This window comes from Brachionichthys hirsutus, chromosome 18, assembly GCF_040956055.1.
Source record: "Brachionichthys hirsutus isolate HB-005 chromosome 18, CSIRO-AGI_Bhir_v1, whole genome shotgun sequence".
NCBI lineage: Eukaryota > Metazoa > Chordata > Actinopteri > Lophiiformes > Brachionichthyidae > Brachionichthys > Brachionichthys hirsutus.
This window is the reverse complement of record NC_090914.1, coordinates 5553439-5580411: the sequence shown is the minus strand read 5'-3', so window position 1 is coordinate 5580411 and position 26973 is coordinate 5553439. Positions and strand designations below refer to the sequence as shown.

The 26973-nt window shown below is 43.8% G+C and overlaps 4 protein-coding genes across 4 annotated transcripts; 1 reads left to right on the top strand and 3 right to left on the bottom strand.

Moving 5' to 3' along the window:
• Nucleotides 1-3784: 3784 nt before the first annotated feature.
• Nucleotides 3785-4876, bottom strand: ngb (neuroglobin). The gene is made up of 4 exons (XM_068752245.1): nt 4779-4876; nt 4278-4386; nt 4063-4182; nt 3785-3937 (listed from the first exon to the last, which is right to left on the bottom strand). Exons 1-4 carry the CDS (start codon nt 4874-4876, stop codon nt 3785-3787), a joined length of 480 nt encoding a protein of 159 aa, XP_068608346.1.
• Nucleotides 4877-7031: 2155 nt separating this feature from the next.
• Nucleotides 7032-10932, bottom strand: fam161b (FAM161 centrosomal protein B). Its single transcript, XM_068752086.1, has 9 exons — nt 10923-10932; nt 10646-10868; nt 10035-10564; nt 9211-9521; nt 8061-8179; nt 7797-7964; nt 7573-7672; nt 7343-7491; nt 7032-7113 (listed from the first exon to the last, which is right to left on the bottom strand). The coding sequence occupies exons 1-9, from the start codon at nt 10930-10932 to the stop codon at nt 7032-7034; spliced, it is 1692 nt and encodes a 563-aa protein (XP_068608187.1).
• A 980-nt stretch (nt 10933-11912) lies between these two features.
• On the top strand, nt 11913-19603 carry coq6 (coenzyme Q6 monooxygenase). Its single transcript, XM_068751880.1, has 12 exons — nt 11913-12230; nt 12404-12538; nt 13350-13408; nt 15181-15307; nt 16422-16552; nt 16635-16742; nt 16898-16960; nt 17055-17162; nt 17786-17988; nt 18183-18298; nt 18768-18934; nt 19483-19603. The coding sequence occupies exons 1-12, from the start codon at nt 12029-12031 to the stop codon at nt 19510-19512; spliced, it is 1449 nt and encodes a 482-aa protein (XP_068607981.1). The 5' UTR covers nt 11913-12028; the 3' UTR covers nt 19513-19603.
• Nucleotides 19604-21439: 1836 nt separating this feature from the next.
• LOC137907449 (ectonucleoside triphosphate diphosphohydrolase 5-like) lies at nt 21440-26452 on the bottom strand. The gene is made up of 13 exons (XM_068751787.1): nt 26023-26452; nt 25624-25703; nt 25224-25367; nt 24729-24804; nt 24334-24369; nt 23924-24012; nt 23755-23834; nt 23589-23650; nt 23376-23477; nt 22614-22757; nt 22441-22497; nt 21624-21739; nt 21440-21523 (listed from the first exon to the last, which is right to left on the bottom strand). The coding sequence occupies exons 1-13, from the start codon at nt 26450-26452 to the stop codon at nt 21440-21442; spliced, it is 1500 nt and encodes a 499-aa protein (XP_068607888.1).
• Nucleotides 26453-26973: the final 521 nt, after the last annotated feature.

Genomic DNA, 26973 nt, shown 5'->3' with positions numbered 1-26973 from the left:
TGTTCCAGCAAAAATGTTGCACAAGTACTGGAATGTGTTTCCAAGAAACATTTTACACAGACTGGACGGAAGTCATTGAAGAGGTTTCTCAGAAAAAGAAGACATGTCTGTCAGTCAGGCTTTACAGAAGATTGTCCCTGACATTTCCCATATCGCCCAGGGCAAGTGCTTGTCAGTGAAAGGTGAATTCCTCTGGGTCGGTGGCCCGCAGCGCTCCTTTCTGCCCAAATGCTTGGAATAGAAAACGTCTCTTCCTCCTGCAGCATATTCCATATTCCTGTTCGTTCCACATGGGATCATTTCAGCATTCAAATGTAGCTTAATATAATGCTGTTTACATAATATTCTGATATTATATTTATTTGGGTGCATAAGGACAAGGCCTTCGGAGATCAAGTGAATTAACTTAGGTGAGCTGCGTCCACTCACTCAATGCCCTTAATTATTCAGATCCTGTTGTCTTAATTTAAATAAGACAACAGGATCTGTACAGAACATGTAAAACATGAGCTACTGGGCGTGGTGGAAATTTAGAAAATATACACCAAATGTACTGATTTGTTCTGCCTATTTTAGTATTAACTGTGCGAACATACGTAATCATTTAATAATTTGTGCAGAATTTGCAGCAAGGCGTCTCTGCCTGAAACCTTTGCTTGGGTTCTGATCTGGTTTGATCTGTTGCACAAGCTCTAATGATTTTAGCCACAGACAGGACGGGGAAGTCAGAAGCATTCCTGTTCTAGGGTTTGTTCCCAATCTGAAAGTAGATAACAAACACCGGTTTCATCCCTGCACTGGTTGTACCTTGTGTTGGGCGGCTGCTTTGCGGGTACTGATAGACATCTCTCTCCCGTTGTTGTGGTTGCTGCTTGGCAGCATCCTGGAATCATCAGAGCAAATCTAATTAGCCTGAGTCGGGTCCCTGTCCACTCCTCTCCGCTGTGTGATTTAGCATGACTGATTGAGCAATGCCTCGCTTTTCTCTCTCGTCAAAGCACGCGCATACACACAAACACGCTCACAACCATCAGTTGCCATGGTAACATTCAATACCCCTTCATTCCAAAACACATTGCAGACTTTCTAAAAATACTGTGTGTTTTCTTTTATCACACACTTCTCTCCAGACGACAGCCTTCAGAGCAAACTTCTCTACAAGGTGAGACAGTGGCAGCACGGAGACTAATCAATCAAAGGAAAATAAACACCTGCTGCATTAATCAGTAGCTCATTGAATTTTGTGGTGACCCAAGAGCTGTTCAGGTCAGAGTCTCCATAAAATCCATTGGCTAGACAGTGTTGCTCCGCAGGCTGAATCCAGATGTGGAAGCATGGAGCAAATTTAATTTGTCTCTCTTTGGGACAGAGAGGGTGAAGATATTGTTTGGCATGCACGGAGACAGATTAAGGCCATGTCAGCCACTGCTCCGGCTGCAGAACAGACAGCCAGGTCATATGCGACTTTTACAATGATACGGCCAAATTGTTCACTGGAAGAAATGAGGCTGTAGATAATGCATCATAATGACCATCCCCACACTTCTACGGGTTTACCTATGGGACAAACATGCACAAATAAGAGCAAGATCCCTCATGGCAAGGAGCAGTTCCTCGAGCAATCTGGATGTGGCATTGTGCAGTAGCGTGAGTCAGTGGGCTGATGTGCCTGAAGTCGCCCTCGTCTCTGGAGCCAAGAGCGATGAGCCATTCAGCAGTTGGATCTTACGCAACACAAGAGATGTGCTGTCAGTGGGCAGGAAGTCAAGCGTCGTGTGATTGAATTCAAATGCAGACCGTTGCATGATCAGTCTGCCACAAACTACGTGAGGGGAAACACTGACCTCATTTAGCAGCAAAATATCCACAGATCACTTTATTTAATCTCAGGTAAACACACAATATGTTTTCTTTAAAGAGTATAGGATGGAGTCAGGGTCCACAAAGTGTGTGTGTGCTTGCACCAATTCATAATGATGTGCATTTTTGGTTGAAGGATAACGAGGTGAAGTCATTGCTGTTCAGTAGCAGCTGATTATGATGAGGTAGACAGTGACACGCCTAATACAGAGAGAGCTGGATGTTAACAGGAAGCGCACCAGTCATGCCTGATAAATAGACTTGATGTGAACAGAATACAAGATTCATGGAGGACAACAACCTGCATTCGGCGGTGCGCTGATACAAAAAAAAAGAGTCACTACAGATACACCACCTACACGGTTAATAAACAATACACCTGTGGATTGAAAGAACAGTGAACATAAAAGTTTAAAGTAATTCAACAGAAAACTCTGCTTTCATGTACATTAGCATGTTGATAATAGCATGAGAATAAATGAAGGATATACTGTACAGCACATCAAATCAGAAAGAGTCAAGGCCCTTTAACCACACACACACACACACACACACACACACACATTTTAGAATATAAAAATAAACTTTTTAAAAGTAAAGTGAAACTAAACTGATAACCACATACCAGTAGTTTGGATTTACAGTTGTATGGTGTTATTTCTGATACTTGGCGCAGTGTTGCTAAGTTACTTGGCATTATGACCATGAAACGTAAATAACACTGAGGATTATACATTGTGTTATAGCAGCGGTAACAACACGTACACACATATAGTGGACGATGTCAACACACAGAATCTCTGTGGCATTAGTTTTGTGTTGATAAATGGAAGAAAATAAATAAACACATTAAGTTTGCCTTTGATTCATAATGCAAAATAATATTCACTTTCATATAGGAGCCCTGTGCAGGAAACAATGCAGGTATCGCCGCTAATCTTCACCTCCAAAAGACGAGGTAATACTACGTTTGTCGCCACAACAGCACAGCTAATAAGCATCACTGAGATATCAACTGCAGTACAACAACACGACTTCAAAGTAACAATGACTGGGAACAGCAAGGAATAAAGATGTTGAAGTTCTACGACAACAGCCTCTTATTTTCAGGCTCTGAGAAGGTCAACTAACAGTCTATTCGTTAGAGTTTAACAGTCAGCAGAAGCCGATCGGAATACTTAAAGGAGCATCGCACACGACGTCGAGTACAGTGCGTGTGGACGCCTTAACAGTCACAGATTTCTGAAGAAAGCTATCAGAGGCTATAACAGTTCTTGTCCGTATCGACTGAGTGCCATTTCTAACAGTTGTTGGCTCGTCATCGGCATTTACAATGTTGACGTTGCACAAGAAAAGAGGTGTAATAATATAAGAGGCGTATAATGTCAGTAGAAAACATAGCAATGATTGTGATTAAGGTGGCAGGACCTCCTTCAGTGAAATCACATTGCTTTGTCCATAACATCTTAGCACGTTAGAGAAACTGCCTATTGCTGGCCGCAGGAACCACGTCAGTCGAAGTTGTGTGTGATACCTCACTATGATTAAATTGTGCAACTCTTTAAGATACAGCACAAAGACCACAACAGTCACTGTTATCATTTAAACATATCTACCGAGTGGTTATATACAGGGCTGTTATGTTTTCTCAGTGTGAGGCACTCATTACAGATGTGGACTTGGGAGAACTTCAGCAGGCTGGCTAAGATCCTTACAGCTGTGCAGCAGCATTGCCTGCATGGCAGCTAAACCCCCACAGCAAAGGAAATAAACTCTGTGACTGGTCAATCCATTTTTAAAGTGTAACCACACCAGACGTTTGCTACGCTTCACGACCCCACTCACAGAGCAAATGTACAGCCTTCCACGCCAACCGCGTTTTAGCGAGATGACAGCATCTGCTCAGCAGCTCCTGCCTCGCGTCTCAGTCAGCCTTGTCCTCGCCGTTCTTGGCCCAGCCTCGGCTCATGGCCGCTACCACGATGCTGTACATGTTGAGCCAGGCTTGACGTAGCGGCGCTGTGTAGGCCTGGCCCAGGCTGCACTGCAGCATGTAGAGGAGGGACTCACCGACCGTCTGAAGAAGTCCAAAACAAACAAGACACACAGGAAAAAGAAGAAAAAAAACACTAAATGCATTTTTAACCACTCGGTTGTGAAATTGCCTTTTTGAGAGTTGTAACTATGAAAAGTTGGTCTTACGGCAAATGACTGGGTGCTGACTCCCACCGCCTGATGCTTTCTCCCAAGGTTGAGCAGGAAGTCTTCCAAGGAGTGAAGGTCATCAAGGTGGCTGACTGCCGCATCAACCACAAGCATCACCTGAGATCAGATGCAAATGCACACAAACAGTTCACAAACGTGCAAAAGCACAAACTTGCACACTCGTAGTCGTTGCTGGAGTAAATTGCGCCCACCTTGGTGACATGTTCCAGGAACTCGGGGCTGGAGAGGCAGTCTTGTGTCGAACCACAGTTTGTATTGTAGTGGAAAAGACTGAGGAGCTCAGGATCCAGCTCAAACAGTCTGCCACAGACAAATAGCACACGGCTCCATATGCATATACACACAGCATGGGCTGCCACGCATCAATGCAGACACAGAATCAATCGGTGATCCCACATTTACAAATCTCTCCCACTATAGGCTCTGATTTGACGGCAGTGAATTTTGGCTTATTGCAGTCTGTCGCCAAGCAACGAGCCAAGCTTCTGGTCCCCGTGCGGTGAAAGGATCCAGCTCAATTCTCTCTCCACACCTGTTACATGTTCTCACCCCAGAGCTATTAAGTAGCAACATGAAAAACAATCAGCACCAGCACTTTTAGCTGAAAGAAAAGCATTTTCTCTCTCTCTCTCTCTAGAGTCACTTATTTTGGGTAATGCCATTTGAAACTTGTTGCCTGTGTGAAACCTTACCTCGAAAACATGACGATGCCGTGAGGAATTTTGTTCTTGCCCAGACTCTCCCAGCTTCCCCGAATCAGCTCCTTTTCTTTCTCCGACAGCATCTCCATCTTCCCTCGGGCTGCAGTGCAGAGACAAGATAAGTTCCTCGAGAGTGAAACGCACTTCTCCACTGCAGGACAACAAGGCTCAGTTATTCCACAGAATGAACTTCTTGCACCTGGAAAGCAAAGCGGAGCATCGAGTGAGCAAACGCCGACGAGCTGACATTAATGCTTCGGCTTTTACGTGAGCTGGAGGAGATACGGTCCCCAGGCTAGAGAAACACAAACCTTCTTGAAATCAGTCCTCTTTCTGAACTTCTAGTGTCACCGGGCTCTGGTTCTGTCTGTGTGAGTGAGTGAGTGTGTGTGAGAGAGTGTGTTGGTGTGTGTGTGCAGGCAGAAACCTTGCCTGATACTCTGATGGGCTTGCTGTCTCTTTTCCTGGCCAACGGTGCAATCAGGGAGACAAGTTGTGGCAGGCTCTTATCTGTCACGCTGGGCTGCTATCTCTCTCGCCCCTACCCGTGTTTACCTCATGATGCGCTCTCTCTCCAGCACCGGGGATGTTATTCATGCCACTGAAGGAGAAAAAGAGGGATCTCTCTCTTCTGATCCAGAGAGGCTGCAGCGAGCCACAGCTCCTCCTGCAGGTGAGCCAAGGACCGAAAGATAAAAGACTCAGCCGATGCACGCACACACACACTGGTCCAGTTCTGATCTGTGGCGACAGAGCCTCACACACAGGAATCTGAGATGGACCGTGTGTACTCTCACCTTTCTACCAGACACAGCATTAACTTCTTCAGCCATTGCATTACAGAATTAATCATTTGAGACTTCTTACGTCCTTCAGCAACTGATCTGACATTGATCTGACTGATTGATCTGAACTGATCTTACATCTGCCAAACATTTATATGCATAACCGTGTGTGTAATGAAGAGGCCCTGCTCCCTTACACATTACACAGAGTGAATAATATCTAGCAGGTCTGGTGGGATTGGTTTATTTTCAGTCGTGCACCGGGGGGGGATCAGAGGTGCACAGCGCTCTCTTGAGGGACTACGAGGCAAAGTGGGGAGGGATACGTGGTTCCCATGACAACCTGACAGGATGGAGCTATTGAAGCTTTGTCATGCTATGTTCAAGATCACAAAGGACTGTGTCAATATTTATGACCTGCAGCGCTGTGTAATAACATTCTGTGTTTTCATCTTTTTAATTATGGGAAATTAACCGATGCTTATGTAATTGCATCATGGGATATATCGAGTTGTAAATGTACGTGTACATTTTTAATTTAGGATTTAATAATGTAAATAATTTATCTCATAGCTTTTCAATGATGTCCTGCTTTGAAGATTTAGTAGCTTCAATGCATAGCACAGTGGCTTTCAACAAGTACAGTCAATTTACGGCATGTGCCGTTCTCTATGATTACATTTCGATTACGATAATATACATATCCAGACATTCCCATGTGGCTTGTGTGTATAAATAATCTCTAGAATTCCTGGAAGTCAGCTATTCATGTTGTACAAGGACAAATGGAGGTCAGTGTACAAGCACATTTGATGTGGGTCTGCAGGCTTGGAACGGACCACTAAATTTGTCTCTTTGCACTGTTTATTTAGGTGGTAGCGTGGGTGTAGAAACAACTGGGCACATTAACCCGGCCATCTGAGAGAGGCACATGTCAGACGCTTAGCGTTTTCATGGGACCCGCCTAATTAGAAAAGATACATTTACTGTGCTTTTTTTAAAGGAACATACAAAGCAAGCATATAAATCTTGATATCTCACTCTAAAAGTGCGATCATTTCTTTTTACACTGGAGTCTTCTTGTTTCTGGGTAAAACACGCATTTATTCTGGTAACCAAGACTTCAATCTAAATTACAGTGTTTGTTCGTATTCCATTGCAAAAACGTAGTTGCAAAACCAAAAGTAGAAAGTAAAATATACGAACATATACATGTACATGTTTTTCTCAGTATACATATGTGTGTTAACATCAAAGCATAAAATCATATTAATCACTCAGAAACATTTACAGCTCTGTAAAGTATTCTCATATTTGTGCTTGTAACATCCACGCTTAGTGATTTCAACAGTTACACATCTTAAACTCCATCAAAAACTTTTTTGTGACATTTTTTGAAGACAGTGTTATTTTCTAGCAGGGAGCCCACAAAAAACGTTGTGGTGCCTGAAACCTTTGATCATGGCATTTCTTCCCCTTTGGACTTCACGCTCTTCCCTTCCACATCTTCAATTTCCTCCCCATCATCTGCATTTTCTTCCCTAAATCAGACATTTTGGGTTAGGAAATGGCTGTATTATAATTACATTGAACTTTTACTTGGCTTTAGTATTTATCATTTCTTCACTGAAGACTGAGGGCAAGCTTAGAAAATTATGTAATGCAATATGACCAAACCACATGATGTCCTTGGCTCCACAACACCAGTGCTATTCATAATTTTACCAGACACAGTGGTATTACATAGCATTTGAACAAAACAGAGCATACCTGCTCTGGATGTCATTCTCATCCGTGTTGTCCTCAGAACCGGATGATATGGATATTCCTTCTCCGTTTTCTTGAACAAATTCCTCCCTTATGCCAACATTCTTCAGCTCGTTTCTGTAGACTTGCTCTGCGTGAGCCTTTGCGGTTTTCTGCCAATGAAAACCATAAGTTAGCCTGAAGGGGCATCTCATTTACAACGGGAGGTAATCTCAGTTCCCAGTTTTACTTACCTGTTTCACCTGTTCGAACAAATAAGGGCGTTCACCGACCCGTGCCTTCATGTCTCTTAAGTCCCTCATGTACTCTCTCGTCCTCTGCTGGTCAGCCCTCCTTCACGTTAGAAAAGATTACAGTTTGAGCTTCGGAGACAGCCGTGTGTGGTTGTTGTGATGCAAGTTGAAAAGGATGGCTATAGTATCAGGGGAATGAGTGAACTCATTTTACCCATACTCACCAATGGTGCTGTAGTTTTTCGTTATGCACTTCCTTCCAGCTGCTGTGTGGGTCCAGCAGCTTTGCGTGAAGAGCGATTGACTTCTTCATGGCCTGGGACCTCATTTGGGATTTCCTCAACCAGTTTGCACTCTCCTGATTTTTGCTGTCCCTCATCTCAATTGAATGTCTGTGAAGGTAAAAAAAAATATCATATCACTAAATATGCTACGGATTTTAAACCATTTCTAAAATACAAAGGAAGGTCTACAATAATCCAAGTCACCTGATAGCCGTGCATCGCTTCCTCACAGCATCCGTAATGTAAATTGGGAGTGTGTCGGTGGACAGTGATTTTAAATTGCCAAGTGACTTGCTTCTACTAAGATTAAATAATTTGGGTTCCTGTGGATGAAAAGAGAAAAAAATACTTTTTTGCTCAACTTAAATCGACACAATGCAATAGTAAATCTGGACAATTAGACATCAGTATATGATCTTAAAGCCAGGTGTAAGCATAAAAGGCGTTTTATGGACAGGGCATGTCTGCGCAGTGAGTTTTGACAGACAAGAAGGTTTCCTGCCACATGAAAGAGGAAAAAATGCACAAAAACTGCCGATGAATGTCCGACATCAGGGGCATAAAATCTTCATTCTGCTCTAAAATAACTTCTGGTTATTGAATACCAGTGATTTTAATTAGAATAAGAGGAAGGAATCACTGATTAAGTGACTGAAGTTTGTCTTAGTGTAAATTATGCATTAATTCCCTCGTATAATTTATGAAATAGCAGACATGACAACATTCTGTGCGATAAATATTTGATCATTAAGCAAATGACTTACAAGAACAAAATATGGGAAATCAAATGCAAATTGGTCTTAGATCCTTGATAAATTCTTGATAAATGAGAGATGGCAAAACCTTTAAATATTTAAGTATTTTGATAATTTGTGCTGTTTGTCATGTGGAACATCGCTGGCTCTAAGGAAGGCTATTGGATTCCAATCCTTCTAAAAAGGAGAAGTGGTGGGTGAGTGTTTTTTGATCCATCAATCAAGCAGAGAAGTAATAAAAAACTAGTGTGAAGCCATCTGGTGTTTTGAAATCCTGGATGTTGTCTTATGTAATTCTGCTGCAGAAACCGGCTCTTAATAATAACAGCCATTATTGTTATTATCTTCATTTTACTGATGTACTTATTGAGAATTTAATTATTTCATGCTTGCCAAAAACCTACAAATCTTTTGAACATACAAATTTCATAAAATGAACGAAATTAATATAAAGTTCAAAACAACACAAACTAAACTAAAACTCAAATATTCAATCACTAAAACCAAACTGCACTGGAATAAATTAAAATAGCTAATAATTACTGACGAAAACCTTTAGCATGGGAAACAGTACATACCACACAGCAGTACCATTTTACCTGTGTGCTTTCAGGGTTCCTCCTATATCGTCTTGCAGGGAGAGCCGATGTCCTCAGAGTGAACGGCTGACATTTTATCTCATCTTTACTTTGTGTTTTTCTCAGTCTCTCGGTCTGCAGGGCTTTGTGGAGCCTGCTAAAGTCAGGGACCTGGTGGATGATTCTGGGCTGGAAGCTGGGCTTCTCATACAGGAATGCTAACTTTTCTTTCCTGTTGCGCTCAGCAGTGCGAAGCTTTGGGCTGCCAGAAGCAGCAGGGTTCTTCTGTGGCCCTGTTCTCTGAGCGGGGACTGGTTTGCATTCCTCCTGATCTGCACAAAAATTCCAAGGAAGTCAAAAGGATGAAGTCATACCACTGCATGAATTATTTTAGACTTACAGTATACATGGATCCAATGTGGCATGTTAGGTATGCAATTACTCTGCATCATTCAAAAAAGGAGACTATTTTAATGCTTTTGTTCTCAAAGGCTATTGAGAAGTCAAAATTGAACTGAAAAGATACAACTACACTGTTTTGTTCATTTGAAATAAATTAAGAATTAGAAACATTCTTATTCTATAAAATGGGATTATAAGTTTCATGAACATTAGCAACATAAAAAAAGAAAACAACATGTATTTGTACTCTTGTCTTATGTCTGTCAGCATGACATACACCATGAATACATCTCAGGTATATTGATACCTGCAGGTCCCAACCAGGAAGTCAAGGCAGCTAAAAGGTTGCATATCAGACGCGGGAAGGGAAAAGATAACCACATTTAATATTTTACCAAAACACTCCTTTCGCCACCACCATCCAGGCAGAAAAGGACACATACCTTTCGGCTCAGTAGATGAAGAGTCTTTGACCACTTTGCGAGAGGTTTTCCTAACAGATTCGGCCGTGCTTTTCTGGTCCTTTGACACTTGCTTTGTTGTTGCGAGCAGTTTCTCCTTTTTCACGCTTTCTCTCTCTTGAAAGCTGAAAGGTTTTTGAATGGAGACCAAGAATTCTTTCCTTTGCTCGCGGCCCTGCTCCCTCTTCTTTTCCCTCAGCACCATCATGTCCTGATAGTGGGGATGAGTAACATGGCAGGGAACTGGACTAGCACGGAATTTCTTCTGACACTCAGCCTCAGCCTCTTCCTCTTTCATCATCTGTGTTGTTTTAAATGGCGTCGGTCGTTCACACTGTTGAGCACGAGTCGGAGTCACCGTGGAACTCATGACTGAGTAATGACTCTGGCTTGTTGGAAACTGCCAGTCTGGAGAAGATGTGTTCTGCCTCTCTGATTTTCTGGGGTGGTAAACGGTCTCTTTGTTTGAAGTCTGGACAGGCATAGAATCGGATCTTCTCATCGCCGTAAATCTAAAAGAAAATAAAAGTCATTAAGAAAATGGGTTTATCAATTGTATTTATAAAAGCTTTCATTACAATTATGAAACCAACTTGGCTCGATGGTTCACTTCCTGTGTAATTCTGGACTCTTGGTCTGCTGACAGTCGAGCATCCTCATGAACCCTTCTCTCCAGCTCTTTGCTGTGTCTCTTCTCTGTCTCGAGCAGCTGCTGCCTCAGGGCTTCACTCAGGGCCTTTCGCTGCTGCTGAAGAATCAACTCTGACCTGAGTCCATCCAGCAGCAAGGTCTCCTGCTTTGACATGTTTCTCTGACCTGTGAGGGAATTCAAACTCAGATATGAAAGGTTGTATGTTCCTGTGAACGTACCGCACTTCATATCGTCCAGTCGTTTGATCGCTGTATATTTACTGATACTGATATCAAATAATTTGGGCTTTGTGGAATAAAATATCCAATTTAAATATGTCACAAAGGACACTGAGAAACTGCTGGAACGTATTTTTAATTGTCATATATATTTGGAAGATTATTCCATCAATTAATTGTTGATTAAAATGTATAGATAGATAACTATATATTTAGAACTAAAATGAAGAGGCTATGCTATTTAATTAAATAAAATTAAATAAAAATTAAATATGTATAGCAGAATGTTGTTTTGTTCATTTCAAGTGACTTTTGCTCGGGCAAATTTTCTTACAGTTGCCATTTAGTGCTTTATTTATTAAGTTTATATTGAAAAAACAAAACTATTAAAAATAATAGTAGCAGTAGCAATAGTAGTGTCGTTTAATAGGTAATATAAATCGAGGTGCCTGTATTTATTTTTATTTATTATTTAAAGGCTGAAAACTCCAATGTCACGCGACGGCAACCAGCCCTACGCTCAGTGTGTGTTTACTAAGTTTTATTGCACGTGTTTACGCTAATATTTCAATAAAAAAAATCTCTTTTGGACATGTTTGCACAATTGCAAAAATAGTTTTCAACGGTATTTAAAAGGCAGGTAATCGTCAGGTAATACGAACCACCAAGATGCTACATTTGTTTTAGGAAGATATTCTCGGTATCAAAGCGTCTTTGAAACTCCCGCCGCTGCGTCCCCGCTGACGGGACACCCTGCAGCTCATTCACGCCCGCTAAAGCGACCTTCTGGCGGATCTTAAGCGTCACAGAACACCCAGAAGGCGAATGAAAAACTTACAACTTCCCTGCTTCTGTGGCGTTAGCTCTGTTTGTGGACAGACGCCGCAGCGAGCGTCGGCTACAAATTACGTCTTCTGTGATTGGTCAGCGAACCCGGAAGTATTTCCTCCGGAGCGCTTGTAAACACACATCATGGCTGGATGACCGAGGGGGAAGCGGCCGCTGTTCTCAGGACACCGTCAGGGAGGGTCGCTTGTTTGTTTCACCTCCACGTTGGGCTCTTTGCTCACGGTTAACTTTGATGTGGGCTTCGTGAAGATAGAATCATGCATAAAGTCAAGAAGGCGACGATGGCCTTAAATGGTCTCGGTCGGTGTTTCGTTGCGGGGAAGAATGTATCTGTTATTAAAATTGTGAGTCGGGCATTGGTGACTGTAGAACCCGGGGAGGATCCAGGCAATAATGGGGTTTATGATGTGATCATATCAGGGGGAGGGATGGTGGGCTCCGCAATGGCATGTTCCTTAGGTGAGTAATTCCTATCCTGACATCAGCTATTAATTATTCTGTCAACAACAGCCATCTTAATTCACCCAAACCTCTATTTCGTCATAAAAGCATACTGAAAACAAAATTTTGGCTTGATGTTAAGAATATCATTTTTAAAAGGGTGATTTTTATTTTTTATTTTTTTTTGCCAGGCATGGAGCCCAACTTGTCAGGTAAGAAGATTCTCCTACTCGAAGCAGGCCACAAGAAAGTGATGGACAAAGTCCCGGACAGCTACAGCACCAGAGTCAGCTCCATCAGCCCAGGCTCCGCCACCCTCCTCAGCAGTACAGTATACTCCAACAGCCTGAAAACATCCTCAAGTGATGCGCAACCAAAAACAAATCTAAACTTTATTTCTTTGGTGATTGGCTCGCCTTCCTGTGATAAGGCTGTGCTGCTAGATGGCTCAATGTAAGCTGTGGATCAGACAGTCCAGGCGTCCAGGCTTTGCAGGGATCATGTCTGACCTTTATTTGTTCATCGTCTGGAGGGGTAACCTCTTCTGTCCTGAGAAACTGGAAGAAGCAAATGTTTAGCATTTTCCCGTCACTTCAGGACGGATGCTAATAATCGATGATCAGAAAAGTCAGTGATACATTTTTATTTGCACGGATGGCTACAGCTCACTCAAAATGTCACAAAAAGGATTCAGCTTCTTCATTTTCTCAACGCAACCCGCAGTGGGTTGACTGCTGCCTCACAACAAAGCAGGGTTTGATTCCACCTGGTTACTTTTCTATGTGGAGTTGTCATGGTCACCCCATGTGTGGGTATTCTCTGGGGAAAAAGTTAAAGTAACTTGTCTCAGACTTTTGGGGCCCTGATTATCCTTTACAATAACTTAACAGGCGTTTTCCATTTGTGTTGTTTTTAAGATGCATAAATAAGGTGCTGCTGTTTGCAATCTTATAGTCTGAAGTTGCAGCACAAAAGCAAGACACCAGAAAGACATTTGTGAGACGTTTTCACTGCAATCAGTAAAAACTCAAAACTCACTACCGTTTGTCATCAAGTTCCCTTTCAGATTCCTAATGTTTAATGAATGGACTTCAACTGTACATTTTAACGTTTCTGTAAATGGGTTTTCGTACTCAGGTATCGGAGCATGGGACCAAATCACAAAGATGAGGTGCAAGCCCTATAAAAAGATGCAGGTATGTTAATCATCTCTGCTTTGTTAGTTTAATTTTAATTTCCGCAAAACACAAAGGTACATCGGCTACGTTTAAGTCAAAAAATCAGAAAAATATAATTTTCAGCTGAAAATCTTCTTCCTCGGATCAGATGGACACAACTACCTACACCTTTTTTTTAAAGTTTTGGATGATTTACATTTGGATGTGCGCATCATGCAGTTTTTGTCAATTTTGAACACCATGTTCACCGAAATCATCCGAAAATAACTAAAACCCGACACTCGCAGCAGAGAACATACTGAAACCGTTCCGTGACACCAGCTGAGTTCTTATTTATAGGAATGCTGTCTTTATGTCACCGACGTCACCACATATGGGAAGAGCATCCACGACACTTTCATTCGTCTCAATGAGCAATCCACACTGAAATATTATCACGTGTAGTACAAAAGCAACGCGTGCTGGTTCGAAAGTGTTGCATGAGCGGTAACAATGGAAGGTTCCCCCCCGTCCTTTCGCCTTTTATTTATTAAAGCCGTTTTCAAAATGAAAAATAAATCATGTTGACGTCTTCAAATTGGTGCTCATTCCTTCTCTCTTGTAATTATGAAGATTCATGTGAACAACAGAGAGAAGATGACAGATTAGGAGAGCGGTTGTTTGCTGCAGAGTAAACCGGCTTTACGACTGTGGGTGCAGGCTCAGTCCGACTTGTAAGATGTGGTCGGCGCGTACCAAACTCTCGACCGCAGGGTTTCGCTCTAGGCCTGAGATGTCATCATGCAGTGCCTTACAGTGATTATGGTAGTGTACCTCTCCCATTATACTTTTATTCTGCCGCCACAGTTTTGGCAGGTTCGTATCTCAGTCATATACATCTCCAGCCATACCGCTGGGAAGTATGTACTGTACATCCGTTCTACATAGCAGTGTAATATTCCACCTTAAATATCCAGTAAGGGCCGAGGGTTCTGATTTGAATAGAAGCCACGCAGAGTTCTTGCCATCAAGGCGTCATTTTGCTCACAATTTGTTTTTGGAAGTTGCCAGGAAGTGCATTGTTCAAAACTCGTACTGAAAGTATACAGCAACCGAGTCTACCCGAAACCTGCATAATTTTTCCTCACATTAAAGAACCCCCCCCCCAAAAAGAAATGTGGGTTGGTCTCAGTAAATCTTTCTTTAAAAACCACTTATCACAAGCTGCAAACCCACGACCATTAGTGGTTTTCTGGAGGGCATATCCCCCTACTTTATGGCACGTTGGGGGGAAAAAGTAGTGCAGCAGCATATTACTGCAGAATGATGGGTTCTGTCACCATAGTTACAAGCCAGGAGAGAATTAACCTTGTGCAAACATGTTTCACCCCCCCCCCCCCCCTCGTATTAACTCAAACGTTGCTTTCAGGGCTGGAATTACAGAAACCTGCAACTATATCTAATTCTGCCACTTTTAGTTGGTGGATAAATATTGACTCACTTTTTATGTTCGCAAACATGTCATTTGTTATTTGTGTTTCCAAAATAAATGTTTGGAACAATCCACATGACAAAAATGCCCTTTGGTTGCCCGCCTCAGAGAGTCCCATCAAGCTGCTGTCGGCCTTCACGTACGAGCGATGACCCTCATCGCTCAAAGTTTGACGTCTGTAGTTTGTGCCAAACTCCTACAGCGACGAACAACTTTGATGTGTAGAGCAAATCGTCTATAGCTGGCTATATATAAGTAGAGGGGGGATGCATTTAAGGAGAGACTTGGCGACCGCAAGCATAATGGGTCTATCATTTAGGTTTGGGACGCCTGCTCTGACGCCCTGATCACATTCGATAAGGACAACCTGCAGGACGAGATGGCGTACATTGTGGAGAACGACATCGTCGTGGCTGCGCTCACTAAACAAATGGACAGTCTGCCCGGTAAGCCTGGTGTTCACCGTTAAAACAACTGCCACACAGTCGCGGAGCTCTGTAAGCCCTCTTGATTCCTGTTCCATCTGCCTAATGGATGCGGAGTCTGGCAGCTAATCATGCCACATTTATCCCATCCTGTCCGCCGGGTTTTGCTTATTTGTCCTGTATTCAAAGGAAAGTTAAAACCTTGGAGCTGTCCATGCTTTTCCTGCAATTTCAATCAAAACCTCACATTTTTGGAACTTCGGCACCGTCTGAGGACAGTGGTCTAGTGACCTATTTAAAGCTGCCGTGTGCTGCCAGCCTCGCCACCTCTCGGGACACTGAAGCAGCGACGGCGTGTTCTGCTATATTGCTTTGACCTTAGACCAACTTTTGTGAGGTTTGCAAATAAAACGCAAGTCTGCTAGTGCCGAACAGTTAAAGCGCCGTATTTATACACACTTTTCAACATTTTTACCAAACGACAGATGTGTGGTTTTACCTCATATGACTCCCATTTGTCGGCCTCTCTCCTCTCATTTTAGCAGCGCTGTTAGGCTTAATGGCGTACATGAGAGGTGTGTGCCGCAACAGCTGGTTTCAATGTAGCCCTGCCTTCCAATCACAGAAAACTCATGTTTGATATTTGTGTTAAAGAGCCCAGTATCTGTTCTGTGGATGCATCCTGCCTTCGAGTTGGCAGGAGCTAGTGAAGCGCAGGATCTTTTCATGTTTGGGATATCCAGCTGCTGATATTTTAGGAAGAGGAGCACTTCAAGTGAGATATTCTGCAAGCTGGCACCGTGTGGCATGGTCTCCTATGATAAACACTATTAGCAAGTATGGTGTGGCATGCCAAAACCATTCCGGAGGCAAATGTGAACTTTGACAGCAGCTATGCACCGGGGAGGAAACCCAGGGGTGTTTTATGAGGTGTTTTATATGTCTTCTGGTTAAAAACACACCATCTTTGATGAAAAAAAGTATCAAACCACTGATTTTATGTGATCATACGAGCACAGGTCCCAGACCGATCTTTTTGTGCAAGCGTCCCTCCAGTTGTCATTTTAGTTTAAGATTATTTTGTTTTTCCGAGTGTGCTTATAGTCACCAGTTTTATGTCCTGATTTTCTGTCAGATAATATACAAGTCAAGTACAGGTCCAAGGTGGTGAAGTACACGTGGCCCATGCCCCACCAGGCAGCCGACTCGATCCCGTGGGTTCAGGTCGGGTTGGCCAGCGGGGAGACCGTTCAGACCAAGCTGCTGGTTCGTGCGAGTCCATTCCAGTTTTCATTGTCCTCTTTTTCTGAACTATTTCATATCTTCATCTTTTTATTTGTTTTGCCAGATTGGAGCAGATGGATCAAACTCTATGGTGAGACGGGCGTTGGGGATCCCCACAGTCAAGTGGAACTATGACCAATCTGCTGTGGTTGCTGTGCTGCACCTATCAGAGGTTGGCATTCCACTTGGCACCGAGCGTAATTCCTTGCCCTGTATAGTCTATTTTTACATTTTAAACATGAACACGTGTTACTGAGTGAATTCACTCAATGTTTTCACAGTAGATTTCCCATAACATATACTTGAAAAGTGTATGCGATTTCTCAGCCCACAGAGAACAACGTTGCATGGCAGAGGTTCCTCCCGACAGGACCCATTGCAATGTTACCGGTAATTTACCCGCAGCATTTAGTGATGCGTTTAATCTTTGCTCAATGTCCATCTGTCGCGTTTCTGATATCGGCATCCGTGCTCTGTGCTGCAGCTGTCGGACACGGAGAGCTCTTTGGTGTGGTCGACCAGTCATCAACTTGCAGAGGAGCTTCTGGAGATGGATGAGGAGAGCTTTGTCGATGCTATTAACTCTGCTTTTGTGAGTCTTGTCCCGTCTCTTATCATGCCGATGCTGTATTTCCATGTGTGTGTGTGTGTCAGGAAGACATTGCAACGCTTGTGTTTGTGTGTGCGATGTCCTACCGCAGGGATTCTCCATCAACTCGCCCACGCGTCAAGCTGTTTTAGTGACTCACACAAACAGTTTTGTCATTGTTTAGGCCAAACTTGACACAATACTAATATTTCATTGTCATCATTCTGTTTGGAGAAACTCCCTTTTCCCAAGCTTGCTATTTTTTACTTGGCCTGCTGATGGACGGGGTCACCACGGTTGAGTCATTTGGTTTAAGGCCTGGTTTGCTAATTAAACCTGTGGTCGACCATTACTGCCTGGAATGTTTTTCTAACAAGGCTAATTCCACTGCATTGCCTAGCCAGCATCTTCTTTTAATTAGCCCAGCTCCCGAAAGCTTTTGCCAAACCATTCAGGGAGGAGGGAGCACTTTTGTTGGCCTGTAGTTTAGTCTTACTCCTGCGTCAGCTAATTTCTTTGTCCATTCAAAGCAATGATGTCTGTTTTCTCACTCTCCTGGTCAGCTTTTTTAAATTCTGCCCTGAATATGTTCTTGTCCTCTTTGCCGGTCCGTGCTTGAACAACAGTGGAGTAATGAGAACCAGTCCGAGATGATTGAGACAGCTGGCTCCCTGTTCCGCAGTGCCCTCTCCGCCATCATGCCGTCTGCAGGTTCACCGCGGCAGCTTCCTCCCAGCGTGGCAGGGATTGGCCCCAAGTCCCGCGTCAAGTTTCCTCTGGGCATGGGTCATGCATCAGAGTACACCAGACATCGGGTAGCTCTCATTGGGTAAGATAGCTGATAAAGTAGATAAATAATAATGGCCTGCATCACTTCTGTTTAAGTGAAGATGTATATATATTTTGGATTGTTCTCAACCAATGTTTTACTTAACAGGCTCATAGATCGTGCACGGTGCATAAAATAGCATGCATTGAGCTGACTGTATTTGGACCGAGATACAGATTTGTTTGTCTTTGCAGGGATGCAGCCCATCGTGTCCATCCTTTGGCAGGTCAGGGAGTCAATCTGGGCTTTGGGGATGTGGCTTGCCTCACACAGCTCCTGAGCCAGGCAGCCTTTAACGGGAAGGACCTGGGTCAGTGACATTTCCAAACAGACACGAGCACTGCAACCATAGCACGGTGGTTTCTCCCTAAGCCCTTTTCCATAGCCGAAGCTAAAATATATTCTAAAATTATAAAAAAGCATCACATCTTCTGGTAACATTCTTTTTTTTTGTGTGTGTGTGTGAGTCTGTCTAGGTTAAAAAGGGGAATCCTTGAATTGTGTTTACGTTTAACTCAACTTAGAAATAAAGAGCAGAGAAGATGACAGACAAACAGACACTTTCAGATAAAAGTATACACATGATTTCCTTTAAATAATAAACTTGGAGACTCATAAAGTGCAATGATGATGCACTGGTTTTTCCAATGTCCTCTTATTTCCGTAGGACGTTAATGATGCAGGAAACTAGTTGGAGATGGTTGATTCCTGAATTGCATAGAATCCATTTATGACATGTCCTCGGTTTTTAACCCACAGTCTTGCGTTTCTTTGTGCAGGAGCAATTCAGCACTTGTTGGAGTACGAAACCGAACGCCAGCGACACAATCTACCCATGATGTCTGCCATCGACCTCATGAAACGACTTTATTCCACCAACGCTGCGCCTGCTGTCCTCCTACGCACCTTTGGTCTGCAGGCCACCAACATGCTCCCATCGCTAAAAGTAAGCTCCTCCAGCATTTATGTCCAAACATATCCTCCCTGTGAAAACTGACCATCAGGGAGATAATATCAACCACCTGTCAACCCTAAGCTCCGCCTCCAGTCGAACCCCGCCCTGCACCTTCTTTTCTGATTACACAGAGCTTTACTTTGGCGGTGTCTGTAATTTCCAGGGTTCGGAACCTACTACTATGGCATCTAAGTTTAGCCCCAAATTTAGTGTTACCAAAAGTGTGTGGGTGGGGTTCAGGGCTGGCTTTGGGGCAGCGGACAGCGGTGTTGGCTTGTGTCTTCACACCTCTTTTATTACCGACCACTCGTGTGAAATGATTTTATTCCCTACTAAGTGATTTAGACCAACACAACGATAAGCGGTTGTGAAAGTGCAAAGTTAATCAGGATTTTATTTTTCTTTAGTAAACGTCGTGAGTTCATTGGTTTACAGGTTTTGTGTAGAGATCTGGTCACTCGTTTACGCTCAGCCAGCATGATTTAAAGTTTACTAAGATGCTTCTAAGATGACGGTCTTTGCCTCTGTCGTCTCTGCAGGAGCAGATCATGGCGTTTGCAAGCAAGTGAAGCATCAGTACGCTCGTCATTGTGGATCTTCATTCAAGGGCTGTAAAAATTGCAAATGTAAAAAAAATAAAATTGATATATTTTAAGTCATTTGGGACCATTTTTTGAGTTTGCATTGAAAAGTAGTCCATGTTTTTACTGCACTTAATATATAATTTCAAAAGGAAGGATTGCTAATTATGTTAAACACTACTACTTTCATGCAGAGACAGTTCATAAACCTGGGAGTTACAACCGTCAGATATATTAAATTCTTAATTATTTTGTTCACATTCTGACTCTATGTAATGAATTACATGTTTGCAGTTTGATTAAAAAAACAAATAACTTTAGCAAACGAGAAAGCAAAGTGCTGCTTCTCATTGCAAGAAGTCCAAACTCACAAATAATCTATTTCACGTTTTATTAAAACACATGTACTGTATAATAAACACATGATTCACTTTGGTAAAAACAATTTACATACTGTCAGTTATCAGGTTATTCATTTTGATGATCATAGAGGCAGTTCTGAGAAATTGTACAGCACTTTTATGCAAGTTAAAGGCAGTTCCCATTAGAAGATTTTACAGATGTTTACATTTCATATATACACAGCAGTAGTTATTGATCATGTTAAAAACTGGAAAGATGGCAAAGGCATAGCTTACAAAGCAGTTAAACAGAAAGTTAATAATGAATGAGGATAATTACAATATTCTGTTTGAGACAAACTTTATCTTTTTAAATATTTATACAGTTCACAAAAGAAACATTTCAACAGGGAGTCGAGGATTTTGCAGTTTTACATGATTTTTGTTTACATTTTTGCTGTAAATGATGACGGAAGCACCATTTACCCTCAATGAGAGGTTTTACTATTGCTAGTTTAACAAACCTATGGCCTCTGTAATTGCATCTTACGCGATACTGTATTTCCCACTGCAGACACAACAAACCATAATGGCTGAACATTAAAATCCTGGCATTGACCTAACAAATGTAAGAGCTAAACTACATGGACTGTTGGAGGCAGCTCTCCACTGCGCTCTCTGCCCCCCCAAAACTATCTGATGAATACGTACAACTCTTTAGTCCGAACGTCGGACTACAGCTACGATATCTGCAATTAAAGTGTTATGTGCAAAGTTGTTGAAAATGAAGCTGCATGGTTATCAACCGCTCTGTTTACCTGATGTCCAATTAAGATAAGTTGGCTGTCCGATCAAATTATTTACTGTTAAAGGAATGAAAAGATTTATTAATAAATTGACTTTCAATTAGAGAGGCATTCTGAGAGGCATGACTCTGCTGGGACTCTGGATCTGCCTTAATATCTAATGACCCCCTCCCCCCCCCCCCCCCACACCTCCTTATTCTACAAAATGTAATTTAAATCCATCAAGCACCTTCTGAGATATTCTGCTGTTTAACAAACAGAACAAACAAACGGTGATGAAAACAGATCCTCTTTGGCAGAGGCAAGTATGGTTGCACTTCCAGCAACTAGTCTCAAAATAAATCACCAAACTGCAGTGTGCATTTCACACTCGGACCACAGTAAGCACCAAAATGCCTCGACTGGTTGCACCGTTTCTAAACTACCTTCTTAGCAGGTAGGTGAGAACAACATGTCAGATCAGACACCCATCAAAAATGTAAACGTCTAAAAAATAATAATAATAAGGTCAGCCCATCGGCAACGAGCTGAATACAGTAGAAATAGCTGGCCTTATAAAAAATAGTGATTTCTTTCTTTCAACAGTTCTTAGAGCGTTTGCAGGGTGCTGAGGTTGAGGAAAAGAGAAGGAGCGTGGTCAGTGAGGAGGTGTGGTGGGATTGGGCATGTCTGTGGGGGGGGGGGGGGCTTAATGGAGGATGAACGGAGGGATGCCCCACAGTTTGCAGACCGTCCCTCTCAGTGCCAGCTGCAGTGACAGCGAGCTGCTTAGTGGATGTCGAGGTTCCTGAAGTAGTCAAAGGTGGCCCCCAGGGCCCAGCTCGTCTCCACGTTGTTCACCTTCTTGGCTAGCTGTCGAGCACAATGACAGTCTTGTGAAATACTGCACTGACAGAATATGTCGTCTAGTTTTTTTTAACGATTTTGACTCCCACAGCTCTGTTTAGCTCACCTGCAGCACGGTGCTGTCCTTGAATCCAAAGCCGTCCTTCAGCAGACAGGTGATGTATGTCATATCCATGCAGAGGAAGGGGCTGATGGCGCGGTATTTGGTCATTTTGTTGCACACTGCAAACACAACACATGTCAGACGTCAACACAGGCTTTCACCAAAAAAAAATAGTATTTGTTGCACCACCTTCCTTTTTTTTTTTAACAACAAAAAAAGACATTCTCTATCCCCTGTGCGAGATGATCATAAGATGACTTCTGTTCTGAATGAATACGCAGGGAGGTGCGAGGAGGACGGGTGAAGGTCAGCGCCAGGCTGCAGGTGGGTGGTGATGTCAAACAGCCCAGTCCACAGCCTGTGTGTTTTGGTGTGTGTGAGATCCCAGGTGGTGTGTGAGTGTCTCTCAGGTAACCTTCCTGCCAGGCCCAGACTGAGCTCAGCAGCCAGACGTGTTCCTCGAGACCATGTGACAGTGTTCTCACAACACAAACAGCGTTGTGTAACACGCCAACGTGTTGCTATTGGATAGAATTCTGGTTTTGCGTGGACCTGAAGAGTCTTTCATCTAGATATTTAGATTGGTTGGAGGCATTAGATTGATGTCGTATTTAGTTTATAACACACTAAATCTGTCCTTCAGCTTTTTTATTCTTATAATAAAAATGTGTTTTGGCAGCATAAACTGCCATTCATGTTTAGGAGGCGTCGCATGAAGTCTCAGGCGTTGGACTACGACTAAACAGAAAATGAACTGTGCAATTGTTGGTTCGGTACGCAGCTTTATCCATCCGCAGACAAGATAACGTGTAACTCTTACCTTCCTTGGCCCTGTTCTTAAAATCTCTGACTTCCAGCGCACCGCCTCGACTGCCATCTGCACAGAAAACACAAACGTGCAATTTAAATGTCTGTTTTGCACAAATGATCATAATCAACGTGAGCGATAACGGCGCTGCGAGACGAGACTTTTTTTTCTCGCGCCCCACTCACCGATGAGGCCAGACTCCACAGCTCTGTCGAAGTAGTAGGAGAAAGCGTAGAAGACGCTGCTGCCCTTCACCTCGAAAGGCTGGTGCACGATCCCTTTGATCACCTTCATCACCTCGTAGTAGCACAGCTTGTAGCCTGCGTAGCCTGAGGAGAGAGAGAGAGAGGGGGGGGGAAACGTACATGCAGTTTTATAGCTTTGTTGAAAATGGAGTCAAAACAATGAGTTAAAGCTGCCCCAGAGTTCAGTAATGGCTGGAACGCCCCAGTTTGAGGTCGGCCAGAGTTTTTGAGCCGGGGGGCTCACCGGGTAATTTACAAGGGAAGCCCTCGAAGTACAACTTTCACACAGCCCTATGGGCATGCCTGGTATGGTTGTGGCAGCAAAACCATGTGCTGACAAGAGCGGCGGCCGGCGCAGCCCTGATGAGCTGCCTATATTTACCACATAATTGTGTGCCGTCCAGATTAAGCCACTCGTTACACAAAGAAATAACAGCTCGGGGACAAGCCGGCATCTTTTGGCTACCGGACTGCGGTATGGGAGTGACTGTCTTCGTGAAGTTAACTGACATTTTTCGCTTCGCTTAAATGCAAGGTTGGCTGCAGTATAATCCGTTGGAGATGATGACAAAACATGGATTTTGGCGCCAAGGCTGGGGAAACTACAGAAGCGGATAAATGCATTGTGCTCTCGTACTGAAAAGAGATTCCACATATCACAGCAGCCGAGAAGAAAACCTCAGCTCGATGCCGTCATCTTACCATCTGGGATCCCGCTAACTTTATAGGTCGTGCCTCCGAAAGTCACATCTTCTCTGAACTTCTTAGGGAGGCAGGAGCTGGTGAAGACTTTCCAATCCAGACCTGGGAGGGGGGGGGGGGGGGGGGGACAAAACATTCATGATCATGAGCCAACTGAGAAATATTGATTCTGAGCACAAATAGAAAGCTGGAGAAAGGTTTTAGATACTCTACCATCAGCTCCTAGTGCTCCTAGAGTTGCCAATCGAGCTGCATACAGTCCATTTCCAAGGTAGCTACGTGATGTTAATATAAAGTTATGGTGAGTTTCTAGATATTGACTTAATAGCAATAAATGAGCATCTTGGGTGAATCCACGGAGCATCTGTTCGTTATTCACCTGTGTGTGTAGACCTGATATGTGTGGTTGAAGAGGTTGAATCTGGAAATGTAAGTGGAGGGAGCCGTGTCGACCGTTTTCTGGAGGATGAACAACAGATTTAGAGTTGTTGCTTTTCAGGAAGAACATTTTGAGATCTGTTCTTTATCACACTCAATTATTTGTTCACCTTTGACTTCGGAAGGAATGTGATCTGCGTGGATCCTCCACCCAGGTCCAGAATTCCCACTGTCCTCTTTGTGTTGGAGTACAAGTGACCTGTGAAGATGTTATTTTATTATTAATTCATTTGGAATAGTGCATGATTACAGATTGTGTATCTCCCGATACCCACAGGAAAACAAACACCTGTTATTTGTGTGCTCTGAATCATATTGTTGTCATTTCATTGAGATTTTGTGTGGGGGAAAAACACGAGGAAATATTTTTGCAACCTCTCTGAGGCCAATGATTCAAGCTCGTAACCCCAGACAGGAGACGAGAGTCTTTCCCCGCTGGCCCTTCTGTGTACACTGGAGCCTCAGATATGAGCCTCCCAACCACGAACACCAACATAGCAAAACACAAACCACGTCTTACCTGTAAGGAAGTTCACCGTGACCCAGGCAAGGACTCCTAAAACAACACATGGGTGGGAAAACGTCCACATTAGCAAAGGCTTGAGAAGTCAGCGTTCCTTCGTTAAGCCGATATTAAAGGAGCAGAGCATGCAGGATTGCAAATCAGCAAAGGTAATTGCTATTGCCTCACACTTGTAAAATGAGCATCATGATCAGCACATACTGTATGTTGAGAAATAACATTGTGAGGATCACAATAAATTATAGGTTGTGGGACAGAAACTAACTCAAAGGATTAGACATGTTTTGAAATTAAATATTAGAGTTCAATCACCTAGTTGGAGAGTATCTAAAACACGAAGATGTGTGTGTTTTTGTGTACTATACACACATTAGTATTGATAGCTAACCTACCTTCTTTTGCTCCGTTCATGATGGAAACACTGTTTGTTGGCACAAAGAAAGGCGATTCCTCAAACACCTCTCGCACCTGTGGGATAGAAAGCCAACATTTTATTAGAACTTTCCGCGTGATGCGTGTTAAATCGCTATAGAGTAACATTAAACTACAACTTCAAGCACGCTGCCGTCACTCGGATGAAGTCTATTCAGGCTCCAGAGGACAAAATTGTATATGTTCTGTTTTGGACTGACAGATAACTGAACCGCGAGCATGGCTGGAACAGTAGCCAGGATTTAATGCTTTAAATGACAAATATGGTTACGCCGCACAACCCCACAACAGCTGTTTTTTACAACATGATAGCTACCAAATGGGCAGACTTTTTTTTTTTTCTTTTCAGTGACACTTGTAAGCACTTAGTGGTTTCTCATCCCACTCCTTGGCGGGACCCGTGGTATTTGTGCCAAACTGCCTAGGGGCTGAGGGGGGGGGAGGGGGAGCCTCACCTGCTCCAGCAGAGCGTTGGCCTTGTCTTCAGGAAGCAGACGCAGCCCCGCCGTGGCCTTCAGGACCACTGGGGTTCGGCTCCATTCCTCCTCTGGCACAATCTTTTTGGCAATCTTCAGCAGCTGCCGGATGGTGTTGCCACCCTGCAGAGGAGAAAGTACAGTCATCAGGAAGAAGGTTTCACAATGTTAAGTATAAGTAAAAAGTAAGCAGATGGGAGAAAGAAACGGTGACATCATCAGCAAGAGTGTTTTTTTTCTTTTGTAATTACACAGCGGTTACACTACATGAAGCCAACCCAAAGAAAATACCAGTGGCTTTATGAGTGGTGGGCAAAGAACAACTCCCTGATACGCCGAATAATCCATTCTGAGTTATAGTTCATGGACGGATACGTACCTCCTCGGGGTTGTCCTTGTAGGCCGACAGGCCAGGCTTCACTGCGTGGTACATCTCATTGTCCAGAACTGGCAGCTCAACTAGAAAGGAGTCATGTGATATTTTAGGATGAAATAGAAAATGCAAGACGGTCTTTTCTGTTACACTTTTTTTTTTTTTATATTTAAACAGCAGGACGTCATCCATCCTCATTCAGTGTCTCAGTCTGTTCCCCGCTTGTTTGAGTGAGACAGACGCTTGTAGAAAATATATCATCCATGCACTGTGCGGGTCCGCGCGTTTGTCTCTTACACCGCTGAATGACGCACCGGGAGCCAGCGGCGTGCGCGGAGCCCGACTATTGGCTGAACGAGAGAGAGAGAGAGAGAGAGAGGGAGGGAGAGAGACCGCTGCACTCACCGGGGTCTTTCTGGATGAACTTGTAGATGTGGATCCTGCTGCCCGTGCTCCCGGCGTCAAACATGATGCCGTGGAACACCCGGCTTCTGTCGCCGCGGGTGGGGGCTTCGGGGAGTACGGGGCGGTGCGCCTCGGGCGCGGGACGCACCACCTCTGGCACCGGGAGGTACGCGTCTGGCACGGGATGGATGACCTCCGGTACCGGGTGGATCACCTGCGGGATCAGCTCGGGGTGATTCGGGACGCCGCGGTGTGGGATTTCGGGCACGTGGTTGGGCACTTCTGGGAGGTGGTTTTCCGAGTTGGCGAAGTTCTCCCGGTGGCGGTAGATGTGGGGGATGTAGCGGTGGTGCCGGTAGTAAGTCGCTCCCGCGATGCTCAGAGCCAGAAGCCACACGGATGCTGCGAGGAGCAGGGTCGGCTTGGCCATTGTCGTGTATCAACCGGGGGGGAGGAGAGACAGATGCAGGGATGGGGGAGTCCTGATGGATGATGGAGCAAAAAGACTGACAGGGGCCCGGAGTGGAGGAGCAGCACAGAGGCAGAGAGGCAGAGAGGATGCGCGCTCAGGACTGTCCGGTCATCTGTTTACACTATATAAAGACATCAGGGCTTGGCTTGGGGCCACACTGAGAGAAGCCATCCACCAATCCAGTGGCGGTCCATCCCAGCTTCACCAGGAGTCCCCCTCCTCCTCCTCCTCCTCCTCCTCCCACCTGCCTATACAACAGAATTCCCTTCTTCTTCTTTTTTTGAGAGAGAGAGAAGGATTATTTTTGGTCATGTGTTCCCCTCCTCATCTTTACTGGTTACTCTGGAGCCAAAAACAACCTTTATGAAAGGAGAAAGTGCTACACGAAGAAGTCAAAATGAATGGCTCACAAAGAACAAGCCCAGAAATGGTCTTAAAATATGTTTTATGGATACATCCCGGATTTACATAGTAACTTG